Genomic DNA, 21,603 nt, shown 5'->3' with positions numbered 1-21,603 from the left:
GTAAGAGGTGCCTTCAAACCGGGCCAAATGGAGCCAAACTGAGCGGAGCCAAAACCAAATCTGTAACCAACACTGTAAACGGGCTCAATGTTGCCTAGCAACCACATTGGCTCCAGGAAACAAATAAGCAAACTGCCTTTCTAAATATCAGTTTTATAGCACAGCAACGTTGAGAGAACAAACTGGCGTCGCCATAGCGGAGGCCATAAATTATAAGAGAAATAAAACGTTAATAAAATCAAAACCAATCCCGCTTTATCTCGCACACATTCCTCTTTCTGTAGAACGACACACATAGAGGAGCGCGTGCGACTCCCGGGAGCCGTGTTGTTTTTCACTCTGTGATCCGGGGGGACCAGCGGGAATGAGGGAGCCGTTATCAGCAAGGGGCCGCGATAGAGACTTGATCAGGCCGTCGGTCTATGGGGACCGAGGAGCCAGAGTTAATCAGAGACAGACAGACCCCTCATCACCCTGGGGATTCACACGCTTCGACCCTGACACTCTCTTTTCCTCTCTCTGTCACACAAAGACACAAAGACACACACACTCACACACACTCACACTCACACACACACACACACACACACACACACACACACTCACACTCGGTAACAGTCACAAAAGCATGTTTGCTCACACACACAAACAGCATTTTACTGTTGTCAGAGCCTCTGCTACACCCGCTGAGCATGCACACACACTTAACGGTCGACTGTCACTTCGGGGTGAATCTTAAAATGTTCCAGCATTTACAATCAAAAAGGAGGAAAAAGTACAATATTCCTTTATTATTAAATAGCATCACTCAAAAGCAGTGGCCCCCTGGGTCAGTCATTACTAACTCATGATGTGCAGCCAAACAGTGCTTAGAGATGCATCACTTTATTTTAAGTTTCCCAAAGAGAGCAAATACATGAATCAGGATTAAGGTGTATAAAAAAAGATGCACAAGACATCCAAGACATTTTAGAATATTATAACTGTATCTTAAGGAGGTAAAGTCTCACAACTAATGCTTTAATGAATCATGTTTTTATCTAAAGTGTCAACAGATTTGCCCTCTCAGACAGACAGACAGACAGACAGACAGCTCACACACTCCAACCTCCTGAACTTGAGCCGGGTCAAAGATTGAACAACACTGTCTGATTTCTTGAACGTTTGTTTGTCTGTTAAAAACGAGCTCACAAGACCTCATAGCGTCCTCATTTACTACAATATATCACTTCCAACAGAGCAGTTTAAGTATTTGTTTTGTTCTGTCAAATATACAGCAGCATCAGTGACCCTGACTGATTTACGCAGCCGGAGAGTGAAACACTTTTTTTTTTTTTAAATGTGTCTTTTTTTTACGGCAGCAGAATTTGAAGCTTCAGCCATATATTGACCAGGCCTGTCAAACCGGAGCCGTTAAAGAGCTGATATGCAGGTATCCAGCTGGCCTACCTCTGGAGAAAGGTGTAGGAAATTATATTGCATTTAGATTAATTAGACACAGTTGTCAGATTTAATTAACTACTAGGTTTAATTAACCATGTAATTAATCTTATGGTGGTCCGACGCATGCACACACGCACACAGACAGGAGGGGAGTACGTGCACATCGACTCGTGCCCCGCACACACATGCGTAGTACATGCACAACAAATGTAATCTGTTCAGCTGACAAGTGCTCACACTTTTGCTGTCAAACCTCATAAGAGGGTTCAACTGAATGTGTGAATGGCTGTGGGCTGAAACAGCCTGATTGAAATGGTGAGAATAGCGCCTCTAATCCATTTCAGGTTTCACTGCTGCCCAGGTGGAACGATAATCTAGTGGGTGAAGCCGTCTGTCCAGTCGACATCCTAACGCCTGTGTAATCCTTATTCAAATACGTCTCGGGCAACATGTAGTGTGGACAAGCCAAAAAGGAAGACAGAAATCTATTTTAAAACCCAAACTGACAGAGAGGGAGTCAGTCTGTGAGGGCCACAATCACACATCAAAACGGTCATTTGCTATAATACGAGCTGGGCCAACAAAGACTTTCAATTGTAGTCGATCCGCTCTCACCCAGCTTGTGTGTGTGTGCGTGTGTTCAATAGGTTACTGATCGACTGCACCGACTCTTCAGAAGATGAGAGGGTCAAGAGGGCCGCAGACCCTGACCTTTCATCGCCCGTCCGGCCCCCTACAGCCACAACTAGAGTCGCCTGTCCAGCTCTAAATGTGTCCTACGTGTATATGTATTGTTTGTGAATGTGTGTGTGTTAATGTGCTTGTGTGATCAGCCAGCTGCTTTATGTGCTGTGACCTTTGCTGAAGCCTTGAGTGGACCAATAAATAGCCAGGCAGTGCTGTGACCTTTCACCTACAGGCTCGACAGTTTGGCTGAGACCTGAGGGGTCAGGGGTCGACGTTTGAGGAAGTGCTGCCAGCAGCTGAGCTACAGGGTTGCAAAAAAGAGATAGCTAACCAAGCTCGATCATGTGAAATGTGGCAGAAATGGCATGAAGACTCTCGATTAGACTTTAAAAATTCAAAGGCGGAAGTCTTTGAATATAGAATATAGAACTGGTGTTCATAGGTGTTGCCTTTTTAAAAGCATGCTACGTCAGACGTCTGGCTCAGAGGCTGTCCCATGCAAAACATAAGGCTGCAGCAGGCCGACCAGACATGTCAAAACAAGAACCAGCAGCATTATCACAGACAGAATAGTCCCATCTCTCTGATGCACACCCTGTGTGTGTGCTTGCATGTGCTCACACAAGCATGTGTGTCCAAGTGGTGAATGTGTGCAAACTGCATTTGTGCCCATGCTAGTACACAACTGGAGGGTTGGTTAAGTTCACTTACATAGTCATGGAAAGCCTTGGCCTCGCTGGAATGTTCACATGTCTCCCTCCGGTCCGGGGCAGCGCAGTACAGATCCCAGAATACACTGTGCACACAGGACGAGAGAGCGAGTTAGACACTGTGGATCCAGAGACATGGTATGTTCCTGTTTTGTGTATTACTGATGTGGAGATGGTTTTAAATGAAGACAAGTTAGTGTGCTGAGGGAAAGTGGTTTAAGTGCACTGATGGAGGTACAACAAATAAAGTAATATGAATAGGATGAAGGTATAAATACCCTTTTATTAAGTAATACAAACACATTTTTCAATGCAAGCCATTCATCTCTGAAACGGCATTCACAAGTGCACCTTTTTGTATGCTCAAGAAGGTAAAATGACTCACCGCACACTGGTATCAGTATCATTTGTTAGTTATATTTATTAAACCACAAGTCCAAATGTGACAGCAACGTTAAATAGTACATTGTCATAAGCAGCCAAACAAGAACTTTGCAGAAATAAAATAGATTGGAAGACAGTCTGTTGAGAGCAGAGCACAAGCTGGATGTACTGATTCAATAAATGTCTTAAAAGTAAGAGTGACATCTGGGAATCTGCTTTTTTGCAGAATGCAAAATTTTTGGAAATGGTCGGAAAAGCACTGCTGTTTATTCTGGTGTTCTGTGTCAACAAACGCATGTAAACACCAGGGCCAATTATGAGCTCAGCAAAAACGATCAAAGAGGTCATGTCAATATATCGTACAATAAGTCGATAAAGTAAAAAGGATCGAGGTCTTGTCCAGATATCGTACAATAAGTCGAAAAATTAAAAAGGATCGAGTTCATGTCCATATCTCGTACAATAAGTCGATAACGTGAAATTGATCGAGGTCATGTCCATATATCTTACGATAAGTCAATAGCGTAAAAAAGTGATTCAGGTCTTGTCCATACATCGTACAATAAGTTGATAGCGTAAAAATGAGCGAGGTCATGTCCATATATCGTACAAGAAGGTGATAACATTAAATATTGAGGTCATGTACGAATATCGTACAATAAGTCGATAACGTAAACTCACATAGCTACAACTCACAATCATTTTCATTCTTGATGTACCTTATTGTTTTGATTAATTGTTTGGTAAAATGGGTCCCATCACAATTTTCCAAAGCCCAAGTTTACATATTTAAATAGCTTGCTTCGTTTAACAAACTGTCATAGACCCAACAATATTTAGTTTACTATCATAGAGAAACCAGCATACATTCACTTAGCATTTTTCCTTAAAACGTATTTAATTTAATTGCCTTTTCATTCATGGACAAGGTATTTCAGCTCTACTTTCCGGTTTTCAATTCTGATAGCTATAGACCCAGTGATTGGATACAAAGCCCTATTAAAAAGCCCTGTAAAAACAGGAACCCTCAGCACTCAGATTCACGTTGGCCTCCACACAGTCCGCCAGTCCTCCAGAGAGCTTTTATCCAGGAAGGACGGGTCACCAAATGCTCCTCTCAATCTGCCCTGGTGACCTGCAAGTTATTGACCAATGAGCTGTGATTATGTTACTTACTGCCCAATCAGCCGTTCTCATATTAGTTAATGAGACCAATCCCACTCCTTCAGGGCAACAGGGGCCACTAGGCCCCACTCCAAATGGGCCCTTAATTACTGCACTGAAATGAAGTACCTGCTAAGCCGGTCCACATTAAGGACTTCTACTTCTTCAAGATATTGATTTCATGGACAGCTTATACATATTAAAAAAAGAACTGCTGAACTCATTCTTGCTGTCATTTAAAGGCGCACATAAACTGTTACACTCGTTCTTTGTGCTGATGTCGGGGACAGCCGTGACACTTGATTTGACGGACTGCGAAATCGAGCAGAAAATATTAGCTGATTGCCCATAAGTGTCAGAGAATTGCTCACTAGCATCCTGTTATATGTTGGTCATTTTTCACTGAACAAGTTGTTTGATTTTCATGGTTCAGTGCTATCATCTCCTAAATATGGTTATTATAAAACATCCCTGATCACTGATCTGCACTTTCGCTCATGTTCCTTTGAGCTGTTTGTGCTATTGGAGGACACCAAGAAAAACAAGAGGGAAACAATGGGTGTCCTGAAAGTAAAAAAGATATTTCAACCCGTCGGCACATGATACCAACCGCTCAAAGCATGTGAACTACAATAGAAATGTGTTGGTAAAGTATTTAAAGATTAAAAGACAGAGTTGGTGCCCCGAGGCGTTCAGTGAACACTGGGGTCCCCTCTAGACAAGGAGGGCGCTGAAGGAACAGAGAGGGACTGTTCAAAAGCGGCAGTGAACACATATGGTGCGCGTGTCGCGCTGCCCTTCTGTCACTTGACAATAAAGCCAGTGTACATTATCATATCCATCGGTCGGTGTCAAAAAGATTGCTGCTCCGTCAGCCACGGGCCGCGGTGAAAAGGCTCGGCCATCGCAAATCCAATCAGCTCTCAGGGAAATGAAACGGAACGTAGGTTACAGTTTGTTGCCCGAAAAGACACAACCAGGTACATGTGCGGGGGGGGGGGAAGGTGATCTAACATCTCACGGCCTGTGAAGTCTGAAATATATTGCGGTTTGAGCAGCTGACCTGCTTCTGTCTGAGCCACGCAGGAAAATCTCATTCTCTCGGTTGCTCTGCATAATCTGAAACAGGATCGCTGGTGGATGAGACTAAATGCAGAAACCAAGACTTTCATTATTCTCATATCATTTTAGGTGGTTGATGCAGGACTCGTTCCTCTGTAGAGTTACAACCGAGCCCTTAGGTGTGAAAAGGTGTTGGATTAGCAGGCAGAATCACTCTAATGTTGTACTAATGATTTCCAGGGTGCAATCAGGGAAAAAAAAATCCATTCCCATCGAGTGCACCATCTTATGTATCACTGGGACTGAATCCAGGCAAAGTCTGGATGGGACCATTGCTATCTCTGATTTGACAATCCCACCCACATTTCCAGAAAAAAGCTCTTGTCATAGTTGTTGTCTCTTCCTTTTTGGAGACACTAATCATTAGAAATGATCTGGGAAGTCAAAATTCGCAGTTAATTAGCAACAGCAATCTGCGAGAAATCTTGTACTCTGCACACTCTTGTAATAGTAAATGTTCTATCCAATTATCTAATCATTTCAATCTAATCATCTCATCATGGGAAGCTCTTTATGGTATTATGGGTAGTAACCGATGGTATTTGAGCCAAACAACTCTGTGTAGGAGAAAACCTAAACTGCTCTTACTTTGAAGTCACAGGAGGAGATTTAAATTGCAGCTTGGGGTCATGCAAACTCTTTTTTTTCATTCATTCAAGTGAGAAACAAGGCAAAGAAAATATGAGCTGGCACTGTCAGCACACACGCACACACACGTTGTATCCAGAACAGAGGAGGAAGGGATTAGCGACCAGCCGTCCAGAAGAAGACAATTACTAAAATTAAATGCCATCATGAAAATTGTTTGCAATTAACTGTGGTCTGACAAAGCCAGTGGTTACAATGTGCTTTTCCAAACAAAAGACACAGAGAGACAGACATACGGGCTGCCAGCCGCAGGTCTACATGATAATCCTGTGTGAGGAGTAAGGAGAGAAGGAAATATACATGGACATCAAGACAGAGATGGAAACAGCTGGAGATAAGGAGGCAGACAGAGAATGAGTCCAAAGAAAAGTTTCAGAGAGTCGACTATGCTGCTTCTTATCAGAACAGGCTCCTCTTAATGGGGTAAAACGCTGCAATCACAGAATGGAGGCGGAGAAACACAACCCCTCCAGTTGTCTTTATTACCTTGACTCAAGCATCAGCTGTTCTCCTGGTAGCAGCAACGCATCCAGCGAGCAGGAGAAAACAACAGCACCACTGTGCCATGTAAATCAGGAATACTCCCTTTGGACTAATAAATAGAAACACAGTGACGGCTTAAGAGGAGCCAACAATTCAAATACGTGTGTTGTTAAGATGTTCACACATGCAGGTGGAGGAAATTCCTGCATTGAGGTACACGGTGGAGACTTCAGAGACCTTCTGGACAGCCAAAGACAGAGTGCCCAATCCCACAGTTTAAGTGGCAGTGCAAAATTAATCCACACATTGTTGCAAAATGGGTTTCGCTGGAAGCTTGGTGATGTAGCGAATACTCACGCTTTTTGTCTGTAACCGGTAATCCTGTTACTTCTACACATGTCTCGCAGCTGACTGCAGACCACGCTGCATCTCCTTTGTGGAGCAGAGGTCAAATAAAACGACACGAGACGTGACGCGATAGCTTCTTCTCTTCTGGATTCTCAGATTTGCCGAAAGATGCCAATTCGTTCGGCAAGCTCTGCTCAGGTTTACTTTGCCTCCAAAAGCAAAATCCACTGATTGCACCAACTGCTTTAAAATTAATTAATTAAATTTGGTTATTAAAAGGTGAAGGGACCAAACCTTAATTCTTCTAACGTGAACCTTTTCAAGTAGTTTTCAACCGCAGAAAGAGTTGAGATAAGACTGATAGAGTTTTCTTTTTTTCAGGGTATCCAAGGAAGCCATCAGTAGGCGATCTGCATTTGCAGAATATATCCGATTTTCTGTTCCACTACAAATGGATTTGAATATGCTGCAATGTCGGAGGAATGGGAGGAACAGGAAACCTCCCGTCACTCTGACTTGAGACTGTCGATGCATTATTCCAAGATGATTACTGCCCTTGCTGGCCTCGTAGGCATACCTGCTTTAATTAGTCTTTTGTTTTGTTGTATTATCATAGAAGTTTGTTAACAAGTGAAACCAGATAAGAAACAAACAGTGTGCTGCTCCTTTTGAATTAGCTGAATTGACTGTATTAGTGTTCCTATTGGATTGTATTTAGATGCAACAGCTAGGCGATGGTCTGTCTCCTACGTCGCACTCGACGAGGAGGCTGAAGTTGTGAACAGTATTTCAAACTCAGCTGCTCCAATTTACGATCTGTAAGACACGTTTTGAGGAAAGACGGATGAATTAAGCAAGGAGAGGGTAGTAGAGGAGAAAGAGGCGGAGAAGACTCTCTGAAACCGGTGTTTATAAAGAGCAGTCCAGACATTTAGGGGCAGAGGTCGGCTGTACTCTCACTGTTTTCTCTACCCCTCACAAATAAGAATTTCAGCGGGAGGCAATCACAGAGATGATCCCTCGACATACTGTTGTTGTGCTGAGGTTTTCATGTGTGTGTGTGTATGTTTTGTGTGTTGGGGTGAGGGGTGTGTGTGTGTGTGTGTGTGTGTGTGTGTGTGTGTGTGTGTGTGTGTGGGGGGGTGTACTGAGGAGTCAGTGGCCATCCAGTGAAAACTGGTTAAAGCAATCGATTTGGGGATAAGGAGGAGACAACTAGCAGCAGCCAATAGAGAGGGAGCTAATGACACAATCAACACCTGCAGCCCTCGCTGAGCCTTTTCTTTATCCTTCCACCCATAACAACAGATGTGGATGAGTGACCCCCACCGCCAGGCTCCCTCTTCCTCCCCCAACATCCCCCCCCCCCCTTTACAGCTCCGGTCTCACTCTGAAGCCCCCCGCCAACGCCATCCTACAGGAAACAGCCACAGAAGCAGAGACAGGAGGGAAGAAAACCCCAGTGAGGTGCTGAGGAAGGGACGACGGGGGCGGGGCTAGGGGTGGCGGCGGGGTCGGGGTCTTAGATTTGGCTGTTTAACACAAAAGAGGCTGGAATGCAAAGAGTTAATCCGTTCGGGGGTCTCTCTTCCGCAAACAAAGGGACAGGCCTCCAGACAAAGGTTGAGGGAGGGGGAGCGAAGGGTGAGGGATGAGGGAGGTTGGTGGCTTTCCTACCATCTGGAGCTTTTGTTTTGGGGGGAGGCTGGAGGTTGGGGCGGGGGGGGGGGGGGGCGGGGGGGTGTAGGGGTGGACAGAGGACTCCGCCTGCCCCCCGCCCCCTACTCCCCCGGCAGCCGACCCCCGGACCCCACCCCCCCAGTGAGTCTCCGCGTCCACGTGCTGTGTGGCCCAGACAGACGCCCCTCAGCGAGGTCATACTAGACCGGAGTCCTGCCCCGCTCAGCCCGGCTAATCATCAGCCTACCCTCCAACTGCTCAACGCACACACGAGGTCATCTCTCACACTCTGCTGAAATATTTCAATGCAGTCAGAACACACACTAGGAGCGCTCGGCTTCCCTCTCTGTTTCCCTCTCTCTCTCTCTCACACACACACACACAGACACACACACACACACACACACACACACACACACACACACACACTGGGGCAGTCTCCCTGAGCCCTCTTATTGGTTCAGGCAGAGGCGAGAGCAAACCTACGCTGCGCTGTATGTTTGTGTATGTCATTCTGTCAGCATTACTGGTAGCTGTCCAATTGAGAGCTGTCAGGTTGAGAGAAGCCAGGCTCTTTAAGGACTATTATGAACCATGTCAACAGGCTCCACAATTACAACACACACTGGAGCCAGAGAGGATGAATGAATGAAGCCGCATGTCCGGGTTTATTACACAGGGCCGGCCGGGGGGCTTTAGGGATGAGCAGGATAGCATGAATGACAAACAAAGCGGGCCCTGTCAAACCTCTTATCTTGGCTCTCTTTGCCTCTAGTGCTGCCTTGCTGAGGATTCAGCCTCTCAACCTCCCTGTCTGTTTGGCTGCTTGATTCGTTGTCTGCATCCTTTCCAGCTGCCCAGCTTCCTCATCCCTGCCTGCCTGCTCGCCTCCTTGCCTTTAAGTTGGGTTTTCTGGCTCTTGGCCTGACAACTGGAAAGAGGGGAATCCTACATTTGGGTGTTCCCATTCCTTCTAATTCAGACATGCACAGTGTACGTGTCAGGCCCTAAGCCCACTGACCCCCTTCTTCCAGCCAGATAGAAAACACTGTCCTCGTTTCATCTAGCATTAAGAGATCTGACAGATTTGTTTAAGGATGCAGAAAGAAAAGTGGAACAACCCACGTCAGAGCCGTGTTCTGTTAAATGGAGCATAAGGTTAAAAAGTCTCAAGAAGCTTGACGACGGAGTAAAGGTTTTCAAACTGTGAGGAGGCATGGCGGGTCAGACGTGAAGCGATAGATGGGTGAGGTGAAAAAACAAGGTGGTGTTCTAAAAACAACAGGAAGTTATATGCGTCAAAGATGGCCCTCTCATCTCGAGTCATAACTCGAGGAAATCAGACAGACATGATACATATATTTATTGATTTAGTGTGACTTGTGCTTTCTGAGGATGTCATTACCCCTGATGGCCACGGCAAACAAACGTCCACTTACAAATCACAGGGAAAAAAACACACTCCTTGTCAGAACTTGCTTGAGAATAACCCCGTTTTTAAGTTCTCTTCAGTATCAAAGTAACCCACTGATAGTTGTCTGTACATTGAAAAACAAGATGTACTAATTGCTAATTTGGCATACTTTCAATGGTGCCAACTCCCTAAAATGTAAACACATGTAGGCTAAAGGGGGCTCAAATTGTAGCCCACCGCCCGCAATCGAAACCATATCAACATACAACGATATGTTGCCTGGATTTTATCTGGAGGAGGGTCCCCAGTGTCAGAACCACTGTGACAGAGGATCTGTCTCTGATTTTCACTTTGATTGGACAGTGCACACTTCGACGGGAGGTTTAAAAAGTGCTTAAATAAAAAAGCAAGGCAAGTTACCTCACTTGTCAATCAGAGAGACGCCAGAATAACAGCACTTAAACATGTGTGAGATGATGTACTTAGCATTCCCTGCAATTACTGTCCCGCTCCACCCCTGCACATTCTTTCAGAGTACTTCTACAGTATGAACGTAAGCTGTTGAAATAACATGTGTGTGTGTGTGGTCAAGAGCAAGAGGATCAACATGTACATACCACCACCATGAGTGTAAAAATCCTGGAGGTTCCCCAAGTGTGATGTTCTTCTCCCATCGGATCTGAGATGAAGAGAGAAGCGCAATAGAGGATGGAGGGGAGAAGACAGAGGAGGGAAATTAAAAATTAGACATCGCAGCATGTTTTATGCATATCGTAATCATTTTGCTCAACTGTCCTCCCAACTTTAGCCAGACAGAGCGATAGTCGGACAGAAAAATAAGCCGACGGGCGGCGCAGCGACAGTGCAGTGCAGCGCTGAGTTCCCGGATAAGAAACTGTGGCTGTCTTGAAGCAGCGGCCCTCTCCACTGCCCTCACAAACCAGCAGAGCTCCTGCCTGAATCTGGACACCGAGATAAGATCCAATGAGAGATAGCAGACCCTGCTGCCTGCTTCTCACACACACACACACAGTCCTACTGACCTGACACACACACATTCACATAGTCATACATACGTGATTCACCAGTCTGTGAGGACAGCATGACAGCAGCAAGATTTGTCTTTGTTTTCCATACAGTAGATCCTAGCTTCAGATTTCTATTGAAGTGTCTATTCTATAGATTTCCCCAGTGCAGTTTATAGTGATGTGATGTGCCGTAGGTGGGTTGGGCTTGTTGATTTAATGCTGCTAAAGAGCTGAGTGCTGCACTGTGCAGGAAAGCATAGAGTGGCAAAGTCCTCTCGGGGACAGAAGTGTATTGTGTGTATACAATAAATATGAGCATGTGTGTGTGTGTGTGCGCGTGTGTGTGTGTGTGCTCCTCACTGAAGAGGAACAGAGGCTAATTGAGGTAGGAGAGTCCAGGTGATAGCGCTCTCATTAGATGAACAGGTGTGAGTGTGTGGGCCTTCAGTTTACCTGCGAGGATAGAAGTCCCTTATCTATTGAAACATTTATGTGTGTGTGTGTGTGTGTGTGTGTGTGTGTGTGTGTGTGTGTGTGTGTGTGTGTGAGAGAAAGAGACTGAGAGGTACATAGGTGCTGAGGTTGAGTGATCTCTATGCACTGCAAAGAACACGTTTAGCGTGACATCCTGAACTGTTTTTAAAATAAAAACAATGTTTATTTTAATTAATCTATTATTCTATCAACAGACTACTATTTTGATAGTTGATTTGTAATTTTTAGTCATTTTTATTAAGTAAGAATTCGAGTAAAGGGTGTACAAGTTTATGGATTTGATGCTTTTCTTCATCATTTATTTAATAAACTGCATTTTTTTTGGTTTTAGACAAATACAAATTGAAAAAAACAAGCTATTTCAATGCATCGCCTTGGGGTTATGGGAAATTATGTATGTTTTTTCTATCTTGCGGTAGTTTAGAGACAAAATGATTAATCAAGATTAAATGGCAGATTAATCGATAATCAGTAAGCAATAGTCCTCTTACTTGCTTTTTCCAGACCAAAGCTTTCAACGATTTTCTATTGTGTTGTATTTGATTTGCAGCGCGTCTATATTTGCGGTGCATTTATGCTCCTTATGCATGTGTATCTCTCTGAATTTAGTGCGTTATATTTATTTGCATTAATTTGTTTCGAAGATATTTTTTCTCCATTTGCAGGCGCTTTCTTTAGTTGCATTCATTGAAGGCACTCAGCCACTGTAGCGTGGACAAACAAGCAGGAGAATAAACAGTGAGGAGGTTTAACAGGAGGTTAATAGAGAGGAACAGAAGCAAAAAAACGGCAGATGATCGACGAAACGAAAGGATTACAGGAATGAAATCATAGCCAAGAGAGGGTGATCAGGTTTTGTGTGCTTTAAGAAAGATTTGGAGAACGTTGACTTAGTGCGAACAGGGTAACCGAACATGTAGATGAGTATAACAAATCATCTCCGTGTGCAACCTTTCTTCAAATACTCGTGAGAGTACATTCTACTGCTGCATGAAGCTGAAAAGGTGAACGGTCAAGCTGCTGTGTTTGTTTACCGTTAGTCTAATCCAAATACACCGACTCCGACCGTATAAGACAGCAAAACACAAACGATGCTGTGGTTGAAATAAACAAAATCATTTAGCAATATACGGTTGCAGGCGCAACATTTTGAGACAACTGGCGTCAAATTGACTTAGCAGTCTTTGCATGCATGCCTCGTGGACATGGATTGTTTGTGTGTGTGTGTGTGTTTGCGTGTATGTTGTTCTAATCCCCATCTGTGGACATGTTGCTTAAATTCTTGTTGGAGGCCGTTTAAATGTGTGTTTGGGTCTCTGTGTGTGCCTCCGGTTGCCTGCGACCCAGAACTTCACCCCTTTCCAGCAGCTCACCAATAATGCTCAATCTCCGGGAGGGAAGATTCACCCACAAGGGCTCTGCAATGAGCGAGGCTCTCTGCAGCCCCACCACTTGATCTCCCTGTGCTGCTTTCCCCCCAGCTTTGCTTCATATTTTAGACGTCCGCCCGTGGTTGTTGGCAGCTGGGACGGCCTCCAGCAGCACTGCCCGCCCTGCCGGCAGCCTGCCTGCACACTATAAACTAAGGCAACCAATTACTGTCTGATTGATACATCCACGTCCCAGCAAGAGTGATTTTGGGATATGTTCTTTTTTTTTTATGTGTTTTCTCTTATTTTTGCAAAAATCTTTTCAACTCAACTGGAAGAGATATGACTTTTTTTTTAGGGATTAAAATGATCGCATTGATAGTGACAGTTCTTTTACAGCTTGTTTTGTGGCCCAGGCCAAGTAAGACATAAAATAAATGGTTGTGGTTGGAAGCAGTTATAGGCAAACCTAACAAAAGCTCTATCACTATCAACTCTAAAGGTGCAACCCATTCAATAAATAGTTTGACATTTTAGGAAACACTCTTATTCCCTTTCTTGCTGAGAGACAGATGGGAAAATGTAAACCACTCTCATGTCTGCACTATAAATATGGAGCTACAGCAAGTAGCTGCTTAGCTTAGCTTAGCATACAGACTGGAAAAAAAGGGGTCAGCACTGGTTACCTGGCTACTTCACGGTGACGACAAAACTCCAGGAAGTAACTGTGCTCGACCGAGATAAAGTCCGGGACAAACGCCCCAAAAAACGTTTTTTATACTTCAGTGTTTGTACGAATTAAAGTAACAGGATATAATATGTTAACTGACTTGGTCAGTGCTAAATGTTTCACCCTGTTTACAGTCTTTATGCTAAGCTGAGCTAAATCCGGCTAGCCTTAGCTTCATATTAAATATATATAAACATATATATATATACATATATAAGATATGAGAGTGGTATAGAATAATTAAAACTGCAAATGAGCACATTTCCTAAAATGCTGACCTATTCCTTTAATTCTAGATAAAACATTGCCTTTTACAAGAAACCGGTAGAGAAACTAATTTCAACTTTAAAATGAACCAAAGCGTCTCGCTAGCACTCTTACAGATGATCAGCTGAACCGCCTGTTGCTCACTAGACTCTCACTTCTGGGTGTGCAGTGTGAGTTTATGCAGATGCATCAGTATCTCTATGCGACTCTACACTGAGCTCACCAGATGAAATGAGAGATAAACACTGTCAGTATTAAAGTTGAATAATATGGACCTGCCTTTGCTTGCTATTAAAACCCTCTCAGTGTTGGGGAGTGTATTAAGTGGAGCTGAATAAAGCCAGTGGGGCAGGAGAGGTGTTGTACAGGAGACGGCCTGGACACGGGACCATTAGCAGGAAGGATGTCCATTAAGGAAGAGGATGCAACACATTAGAGACATTACCTCTTCAACAGTTCGGGGCCTAAAATGAGACTAATAAGTACAGCAGACCTGCGACACATGGTCGTGTTTGGTTCAAATATTAAAAGGTAAACTTGATTTTTACTTTGCTTATCAAATGAGCAACACATGCTCACAATATGTCAAACTGCTCTAATTAAGTAATGTTTATGATGACAAATTAGAGCTAATAATGAAGGGCGGGTAATCATATTTAGTAGCCCAACCGATGCCATGTTTACATTGTCCCAAATTAATAAACACTCAAGAGAACATTGCTGTTGCTCAGCAGCAGTAGATAAAAAAACAAGTCTTGGCTCATGATGTATTAGTATTGTCTTAGATTTTCAGTGAGATTGCTCAACAGCTGCTTGAACCCAGAGCAACTTATAATGTGAATTCCATTCCTGGTCATACAATAGAGGGGGAACCACACTCACGCTTTAGAAACAGGAAGTCAAACTGAAAGAACGTCTTACCTCTGACAGGAAGGTCTGTGCTGATTTCTGTGCGCCGACATGCAGCAAATACTCGTACACATATAAAGCTAACCTGGAAAACACAGAGAGAGAGAGAAAGGTGTCAGTTTACAAAATGAATAAAAAACAAGGTCATGCTCTTTCTTCATCCTTAAGATGTGCCACACTTGTTTCATTCCAAGTAGCCCGTCAACGTAAGTCCCACACACGTGCACAGCTGGCAGAAAATCATCACGGTGTCATTTTAGATGGCGCTTGGATAAACAAGATTTCACAGTTTGGGGATCTTATACACTGTGGAGGGGTTGTAAATGTGTGATGTAAAGCTCTGCAGCTCTGGGCTAAAGAGCCTCCGTGGCACTCGGCCATATCCCTGTGGTTTTAGGAACTCTGCCGTTGAGGCACAGAGGCTGAAAACAAGACAGTGTAGACACCGAGGGAAACACGGACAGAGGAGACGAAAAATATCCTCAGACGTGGCTGAAGTCGGATTCACCGGGCTGCTTGTTGAATTCCTGTTATTTTTAGGCCTCACGCACATGCTGATGCCTGTTTATGCATCAGATATAACAAATATTACTTAAACAAACTCACAGAAACATAGTCATTAAAAATATATTGGCTTATCAAGTTGTAACAGATAACCGGCAGACATAGAGTAGAGCAATATGAGCATCTAATTGGAGTTAAATCTCACATACTGACAAGATTTGATTCAAAAGCTCTATCTCAATTTGTGTTCTTGCGTACTTACACTTGCTACTCTGAGTGCAGAAGTATAAGTATGGCAAAATGCAGTGCACCGAGAGTACCCGGATGGTGTGCTCACGACGGTCAAAACGTTTGAGTGTGGAAGGCGGAACACTTCTCACCCTCAATAGTTGCCATCTTGGCTACGAAGCTGAAGGGGACGGACCACCAAACTGGTGAAAATGGCTGAGACGGTCTGAGATTGTCCACCTCGCGCAAAGAAGTACATATAGTGTACACAGCGTACTACATGGAAGTGCAACGGAGGTATCCGAATTGAGACACTGCAACAAACAAACATTGTGCTAAAACACCAACATCACTGACTCTCAGTGGGTTCATATCAAAAAGAAAATGTCTTTATCAAGCTTTAAAAAAATGGCACTTTCTCCTTGAAATGGCTGAAAACAGCACAGCATGTATCAATGGTGGCAACTGTCATTGAAAGGAGAATAATGCCGACTGTACTCTATTGGCCACTTGAACACTTCAGTCATGCAACGAGAAATAATTATTATTTATAACAAATAATTTATTTTCAATTGACTGTTATACGACAAGTTCTGCCAGTTTTGACAGTTTTCTGTGTGATTTGTTGATACAAAGAGTTAATGTAATGTTTTCACATCGCAAGTAAAAGTCTGGTTGCCTGGCAACAAGATGAGCAGACTCCATGAAGTCAGTGCTCCTGGCTAAGAAACGGTCCAACACATAACCCCTCGCAGACGCACAATGGGTCTGTTTTTACACTTCTGTCTTTAAAATGACTTAAACAAGCGTTTCTTAAATTCTTAATTAATGAGCTTAAGAGGTGCTGGTTGTTGCATTTTGTTATCTTCAGACAGAGCGGTTTTGAAACTTTATGCTAAGCTAAGCTAACAGTGTCCTGTTGACGTAAAGGTATCAGGGTGGTATCAATCTTCTCATCTAACTCTCAGCAAATACGTGTATTTCCCAAATGTTGAACAAAGGCATGTCTTAACTGAAGAAGCATAAAAGGGCAGAAAGTTGCTCTGAACCCGATCCACTAAAATTGAACCATTTACATTTCACAGTGTGATTTTCTTTGGGGGGGGGGACCAGATCACGGCTCTCTCTTTCTCTTAACAGCTGACTTATCCTTGTTATTTGTCACCATCTTTGCCTTAACTCGGCTATCGCTCATCCCTGGTGAGACAAGAAGGTGATCAAGTCTACAGCAGCTGGGCCCCGACTCAAGTCTCCACCGAGGAACAACTTAATAACGACAATGTTGTCCTCTTATTCTTCTGTGTCTGCAACTAAACCCATCAGGATCATCTCAGATATTTAGTATATATTGCAGAGTCCTCATCGGACTACACATGAAGCTGCAGAAAGACACACATGGACCTCTCACTCGGACCAGTCTGGACAGACATCACAGCCCAAAATCATCTGTATGCAACCGTCTCCGTGTCTGACACAAAGTGGACGTGCTTTTTCATGTACGGAGGGCGACTGTTTTTATGCTGATTAAATGCATCAAGGCCAGAGCAGACACAGAGGTATGATGTTTGAGTTGATACTGAATGAATCAATAATGAGCCACAGTTGAGCAACCTGATTCATCATCTCCTCAAAGATACCACTGAATTTCACTGCAATGTCCTGACAACCCTCTGCTCTGATGTGAGAAAACGATCTGCTACAGCTGGTCCAAACCAGTTTCAACTCGCATTAGACACTAGATGCTATCGCCTCTTCCGTTTCTCCTTCTTACATCAGATACAACTGAATCATCACCCATTTCAGTTACGTAGTGTCAACACACTGAAAAAAATAAAAGAGGATTTATAGTTCGACAGAGTTTTTAATTACAGCGTGTATGTCAGTGTTTCTTTAAAGAGGCGTCACTACTTAAAGGTCCGGTGTGCAGAAAAAGGATTGTGAGAAGTCACAAGAAGGAGCAAACTGCTTGTTGTAAATTTTTAATATTGATCTCAAATGGAGTGACTCTCCTGGTATCGTTAAGTGAAACTGATCAGTGTCTGTCACGTTTAATTACGTGTTGTCTGAAAATGTGAAAAGAACATTTTCTGTCTGGAAAAGTGAACGCGATGTCCATTCTTTATATACATTTACATCCAATCAGCAAATTACATATTTATGATGAAAAAGTTTATCGAGCTTTTCACAATAAATGCTTTTCAGGGAGAATATTAACTGTAAATTTTACATAGAGGAGTTGTCTCCCAATTTTGGTGTAGTGGCCACGTGGGGTATTGCAACTTCTAGAATAATAATGGGATGTACCCCAAATCATTTTTTTGGGGGAAAAGTAGCAGGTATGACATTTTTTTGTGTCACAACCCCCCAAAACAGATATTTTTATTATCCGAATTGAATCCATTAGGTCCACTAACATTTCCGGCTCGGCCCACGGAAGTCATGGACTCCCCTGCTTTCACCCGGCTCGGTTGGAGGACTCACGTGTGCACGCTCTATCGGCCCAAACACGCAGATCTTTGAGGAAGCTTTTTTTGTTTTTACGAGGATACGCCCAGAGAGCAACTTTTATAGGAATGAAGGGGGCGCCATCCATGAACACGAAAACACTGTTTGGATGTACTTTAGTGAGTAAAACAAACTCAGAAACTGTAAAAGTGTGTGAGTGTGGGTAGTATCGAAACTTCTCCAGTCAAACGATACTTGCATTTGATCTTTTTGTATGGTTTGCGCTCATTGGCTAATGAGAGGGCAAAAATAGGATTTAAAATGTTCAGCTTTGTGTTTTTTGGTCGTTCACTGAAGTAACCGTGAGCCTGAGCTGTTCAGGTGGCGTTTACGTTTCCCTGGTACTGGGTGAAGTGAGACGTCTGTTGGTGTAAAATATAGAAATGAGGTCCTCTTTGCAGTGTGAGATACCCAGCGGCAGGCATCAGCTCCTATATACCCTGTCCTCACTGTACAGGATCGAACAGACATTCCCATGAGCATTGCGGCAATGCACTGAAATTTTCATGGCAGACCCTGGTGTGATCTCAGGGGCTCTATCGCTCAGTGATGGGCACCTGCCCCGGCTGTAATGCATTATTTAAAGACACTCATTCAAACCGGGCTTCAGGGGACACCTTGTGTTACTCTGTCATAAACAGTAAGTGTAGCTCGGTGAAGGAGGGGACTTTTTTTTTTTGCGAGCTGATGGAGCAAAGCCCGAGGAAGGCCAGGTAGATAAAGGAGTCATGTGGGGGGGGGGGTGTTGTACTGTACAGGAGAGCTGTGTCAAACTGAAGGTCAGGGCCTCAACTCTTTCCTCCCTGGATACTGTAAACCTGAATTCCTTCCCTGTGATCTCTGCACTAGTTACACATGTCACTCAGGAATAAAAGATGAGATGCTTACAAGACAAACCACAACCACGCAGCCCACTCCACGGCTCGCGTTTCCTCTGCAACACATTTCACTCGCCTCCTTCCTCGGCTGAAGTCGTCCGCAGATGAAATTTAACGATAACGTATTCTGATTCAAATTACATGAGATGAAAAGAAGATCTGTCTGAGTGTGAGGAGGAACATGTAACCTGCACTTTGACTGCTGACTAAATGTCGCGGCTCATGATGTAAAGCTGAGTGACTTTACATTAAAATAGAAATAAACCATAAACTGTTTTTCCACCATATAGCAACTTGCAGGGGATCTAATGCATCTTTTTGCGATCTTCTTCCCCTTCCCGGCCCTAACCTTGTGCGGCCTAACTAGTGCTTTGCTCAATGTCCACACATCAAGGAGATCTCTCCCACTGCCTCGTCCCCAGGAAACACACCTGACATTTAGCCCCAGGCTGCCCCATCCAGCCCTCCCTTTTCCTTCGCTCGCCTCCAGAGACAAGGGCATCTCGGCTTAGTTTAGCCAGCTAAAGCACAGACAGTTAGCAAATTAACTTTCATGTCGTCGTTTCAATAATTCAGCAGCGAGGGCAGGGTGAGGTAAGGTATGAGCGGAGGAAGTGATGGAGGAGGGTTCAGCGGGGCTCGTTACGGCACACACTTTCATATACAATCTTTAACAAAAGAAGAAACATGGATAGCATGCATCATTTATGTATTCAGAGGGGCACCGAATGTAGCACAAAGCGTAGCTGGATAAAAAAAAAAAAAAACACAAAATATTATTTCCTAAATATTAAATATTTATAAACATGGTATGAAAGCAGAAAAGATCTGACACTGTTCGTGGTGAACGGGTGTGGTTGCAGTGATGTTTCCCTTGAAGGCGAATGAGAGATTGGATGGCGGTTAGAGACACCTGTAATACCGTGAAGCTGTTTCACTAAAGCTTATTCCCACTGCACACACGGTTTATATTTGCTTGGCTTTGTTATGGCATTTCCTTTTGTCAAAACAAATCAGTGTCAGTACGCGTGTAAACACGCTTGGCTTTAGCCATGGGTTAATCCACACTGACACACACACAAAAATTTAGTCCTCTCGCTTTCTCCCAGCAGCGAGCTCGACTCCGTGACGGCTACCTATCGACACGCTCACCTGTGAACGTCCTCTAACCTCAGAGTTTAACAGAGGATAACTTGCTCCTTGTCAGTCTTTTTAATAAAAGAGGCAGAGGAGACGGATCCTTAACGGTGTGTGATGAGAGATCATATTGACATCGCTGACATCGTTTTGTTATCACCTCTTCTCCCACAGCAGTTAATGAGGACAGTAATATGAGGTAACTTTAACCTCAATAATCCAATCAAATCCTTTGTTTTCTGTGTTCATCCTCAGGAACACATGAAGTCTTTCTTAAGTACCTGTTGTCTGTTGAGGCAGCAGCTTTTCTCTGTAATAAAAAGACACACACACACACACTTCTCTTCTGTGTGCTCTGTCGCCAAACTGATTAACAACTTCAGGCACGAAGCCTCAATATTTATACTGTCTCCTTTATTTCAAGTGAGAAAACTAACAGATTTGTGCGGATGCACCCAAAGCAGCTGACGAAAGGCAGCATTAATTGACTGTTGACATGTCTGAATGAAAGCAGTCAGCCAAAGGGTGCCGAGGGTAAATCAAGTGTTTCTTTACTTTTAGTGCAATGTTTCTGCCTGTGTTAGCGCGTAGCTCTTTATGCTCCTTTCAAAAGGGGTAAAATGCAGATGGCAGAGCCATCTGTGTAGAATCAAAACCATGCATTCAGACCTGAAGATCCCCATTAAACTGCATGTAAATACGTGGGAGGAGCCAGAGGAGGAGTGGAGGATGTAAAGAAGCCCGTGTTTAGAACAAACTGATTAACTTGAAGTTCTTGAAGTTCCTTTCCCAAACAAATTCATCAACACTTGAAATCGCACAAAACTGTCACTAAACAAACACGGAAGATTAGAAAACAAACGCAGAATTCTTTTGGAAAATTAAGAACGTGCTTTTAAAAAAAATGAGATGCTTGCTCCAGCTATTAAATCTTTTTTTTGTGTGAATGGCACCTTTAATTAGGAAGCTGGATTCATCAGTGCACATTTCAAAGAGGCTCCAGTTACTAAATAATAAGGTGACATCAATAGTGAAGCTGCTGTACCCCTGTTCAAATTAAATTAAATTAAACGCTGGGGAAAATAAAATGTGGAGCGTAATTAATTTCTTTGGTCGCAAGGGCGCCAGGTCTTCCTCTGCTTTTATTAATAATATCATTATTATTATCAATGTTTTCTTTTCACAAAATGTCCGATCACAATAACGCTTCTCAAGGACGTGCAAAGACATCACTTCACTCCCCACTTGGGCCGGCTGCCGGTGAACTTAAGACAGTGAAACCATGCAGCGATTGTATGGCGAGTCCTTGGCTGCGTGGAGGAATCCACTTTAATTGTGCAATGTACATGTGACCGTTTTATGTTGCATTTCTGAACAGATTGGATTCGAGCCTTGGTGTCAAGGCTTTGGAAAGAAACAAAAACACACACACACACACACACACACACACACACACACACACACACACA

At 43.6% G+C, this 21,603-nt stretch overlaps 1 protein-coding gene across 2 annotated transcripts in view; it reads right to left on the bottom strand.

The window, feature by feature from the left end:
- The window catches only part of ssbp4 (single stranded DNA binding protein 4), an 85,739-nt gene that overhangs the window by 60,614 nt on the left and 3,522 nt on the right, over positions 1-21,603 (bottom strand). For both annotated transcript variants that reach the window (XM_031864378.1, XM_031864380.1), the window contains exons 2-4: positions 14,895-14,967; positions 10,701-10,762; positions 2,842-2,926 (exon numbers count right to left, since the gene is read on the bottom strand). In XM_031864378.1, coding sequence (XP_031720238.1) covers positions 2,842-2,926; positions 10,701-10,762; positions 14,895-14,967 — 220 coding nt within the window. The remainder of the gene's footprint in view (positions 1-2,841; positions 2,927-10,700; positions 10,763-14,894; positions 14,968-21,603) is intronic.

Source organism: Anarrhichthys ocellatus, unplaced genomic scaffold, assembly GCF_004355925.1.
Source record: "Anarrhichthys ocellatus isolate YVR2014 unplaced genomic scaffold, GSC_Weel_1.0 scaffold30, whole genome shotgun sequence".
In the NCBI taxonomy this organism is placed as follows: domain Eukaryota; kingdom Metazoa; phylum Chordata; class Actinopteri; order Perciformes; family Anarhichadidae; genus Anarrhichthys; species Anarrhichthys ocellatus.
Note: the sequence above shows the minus strand (reverse complement) of the source record. Positions and strands in the feature narration are given on the sequence as shown.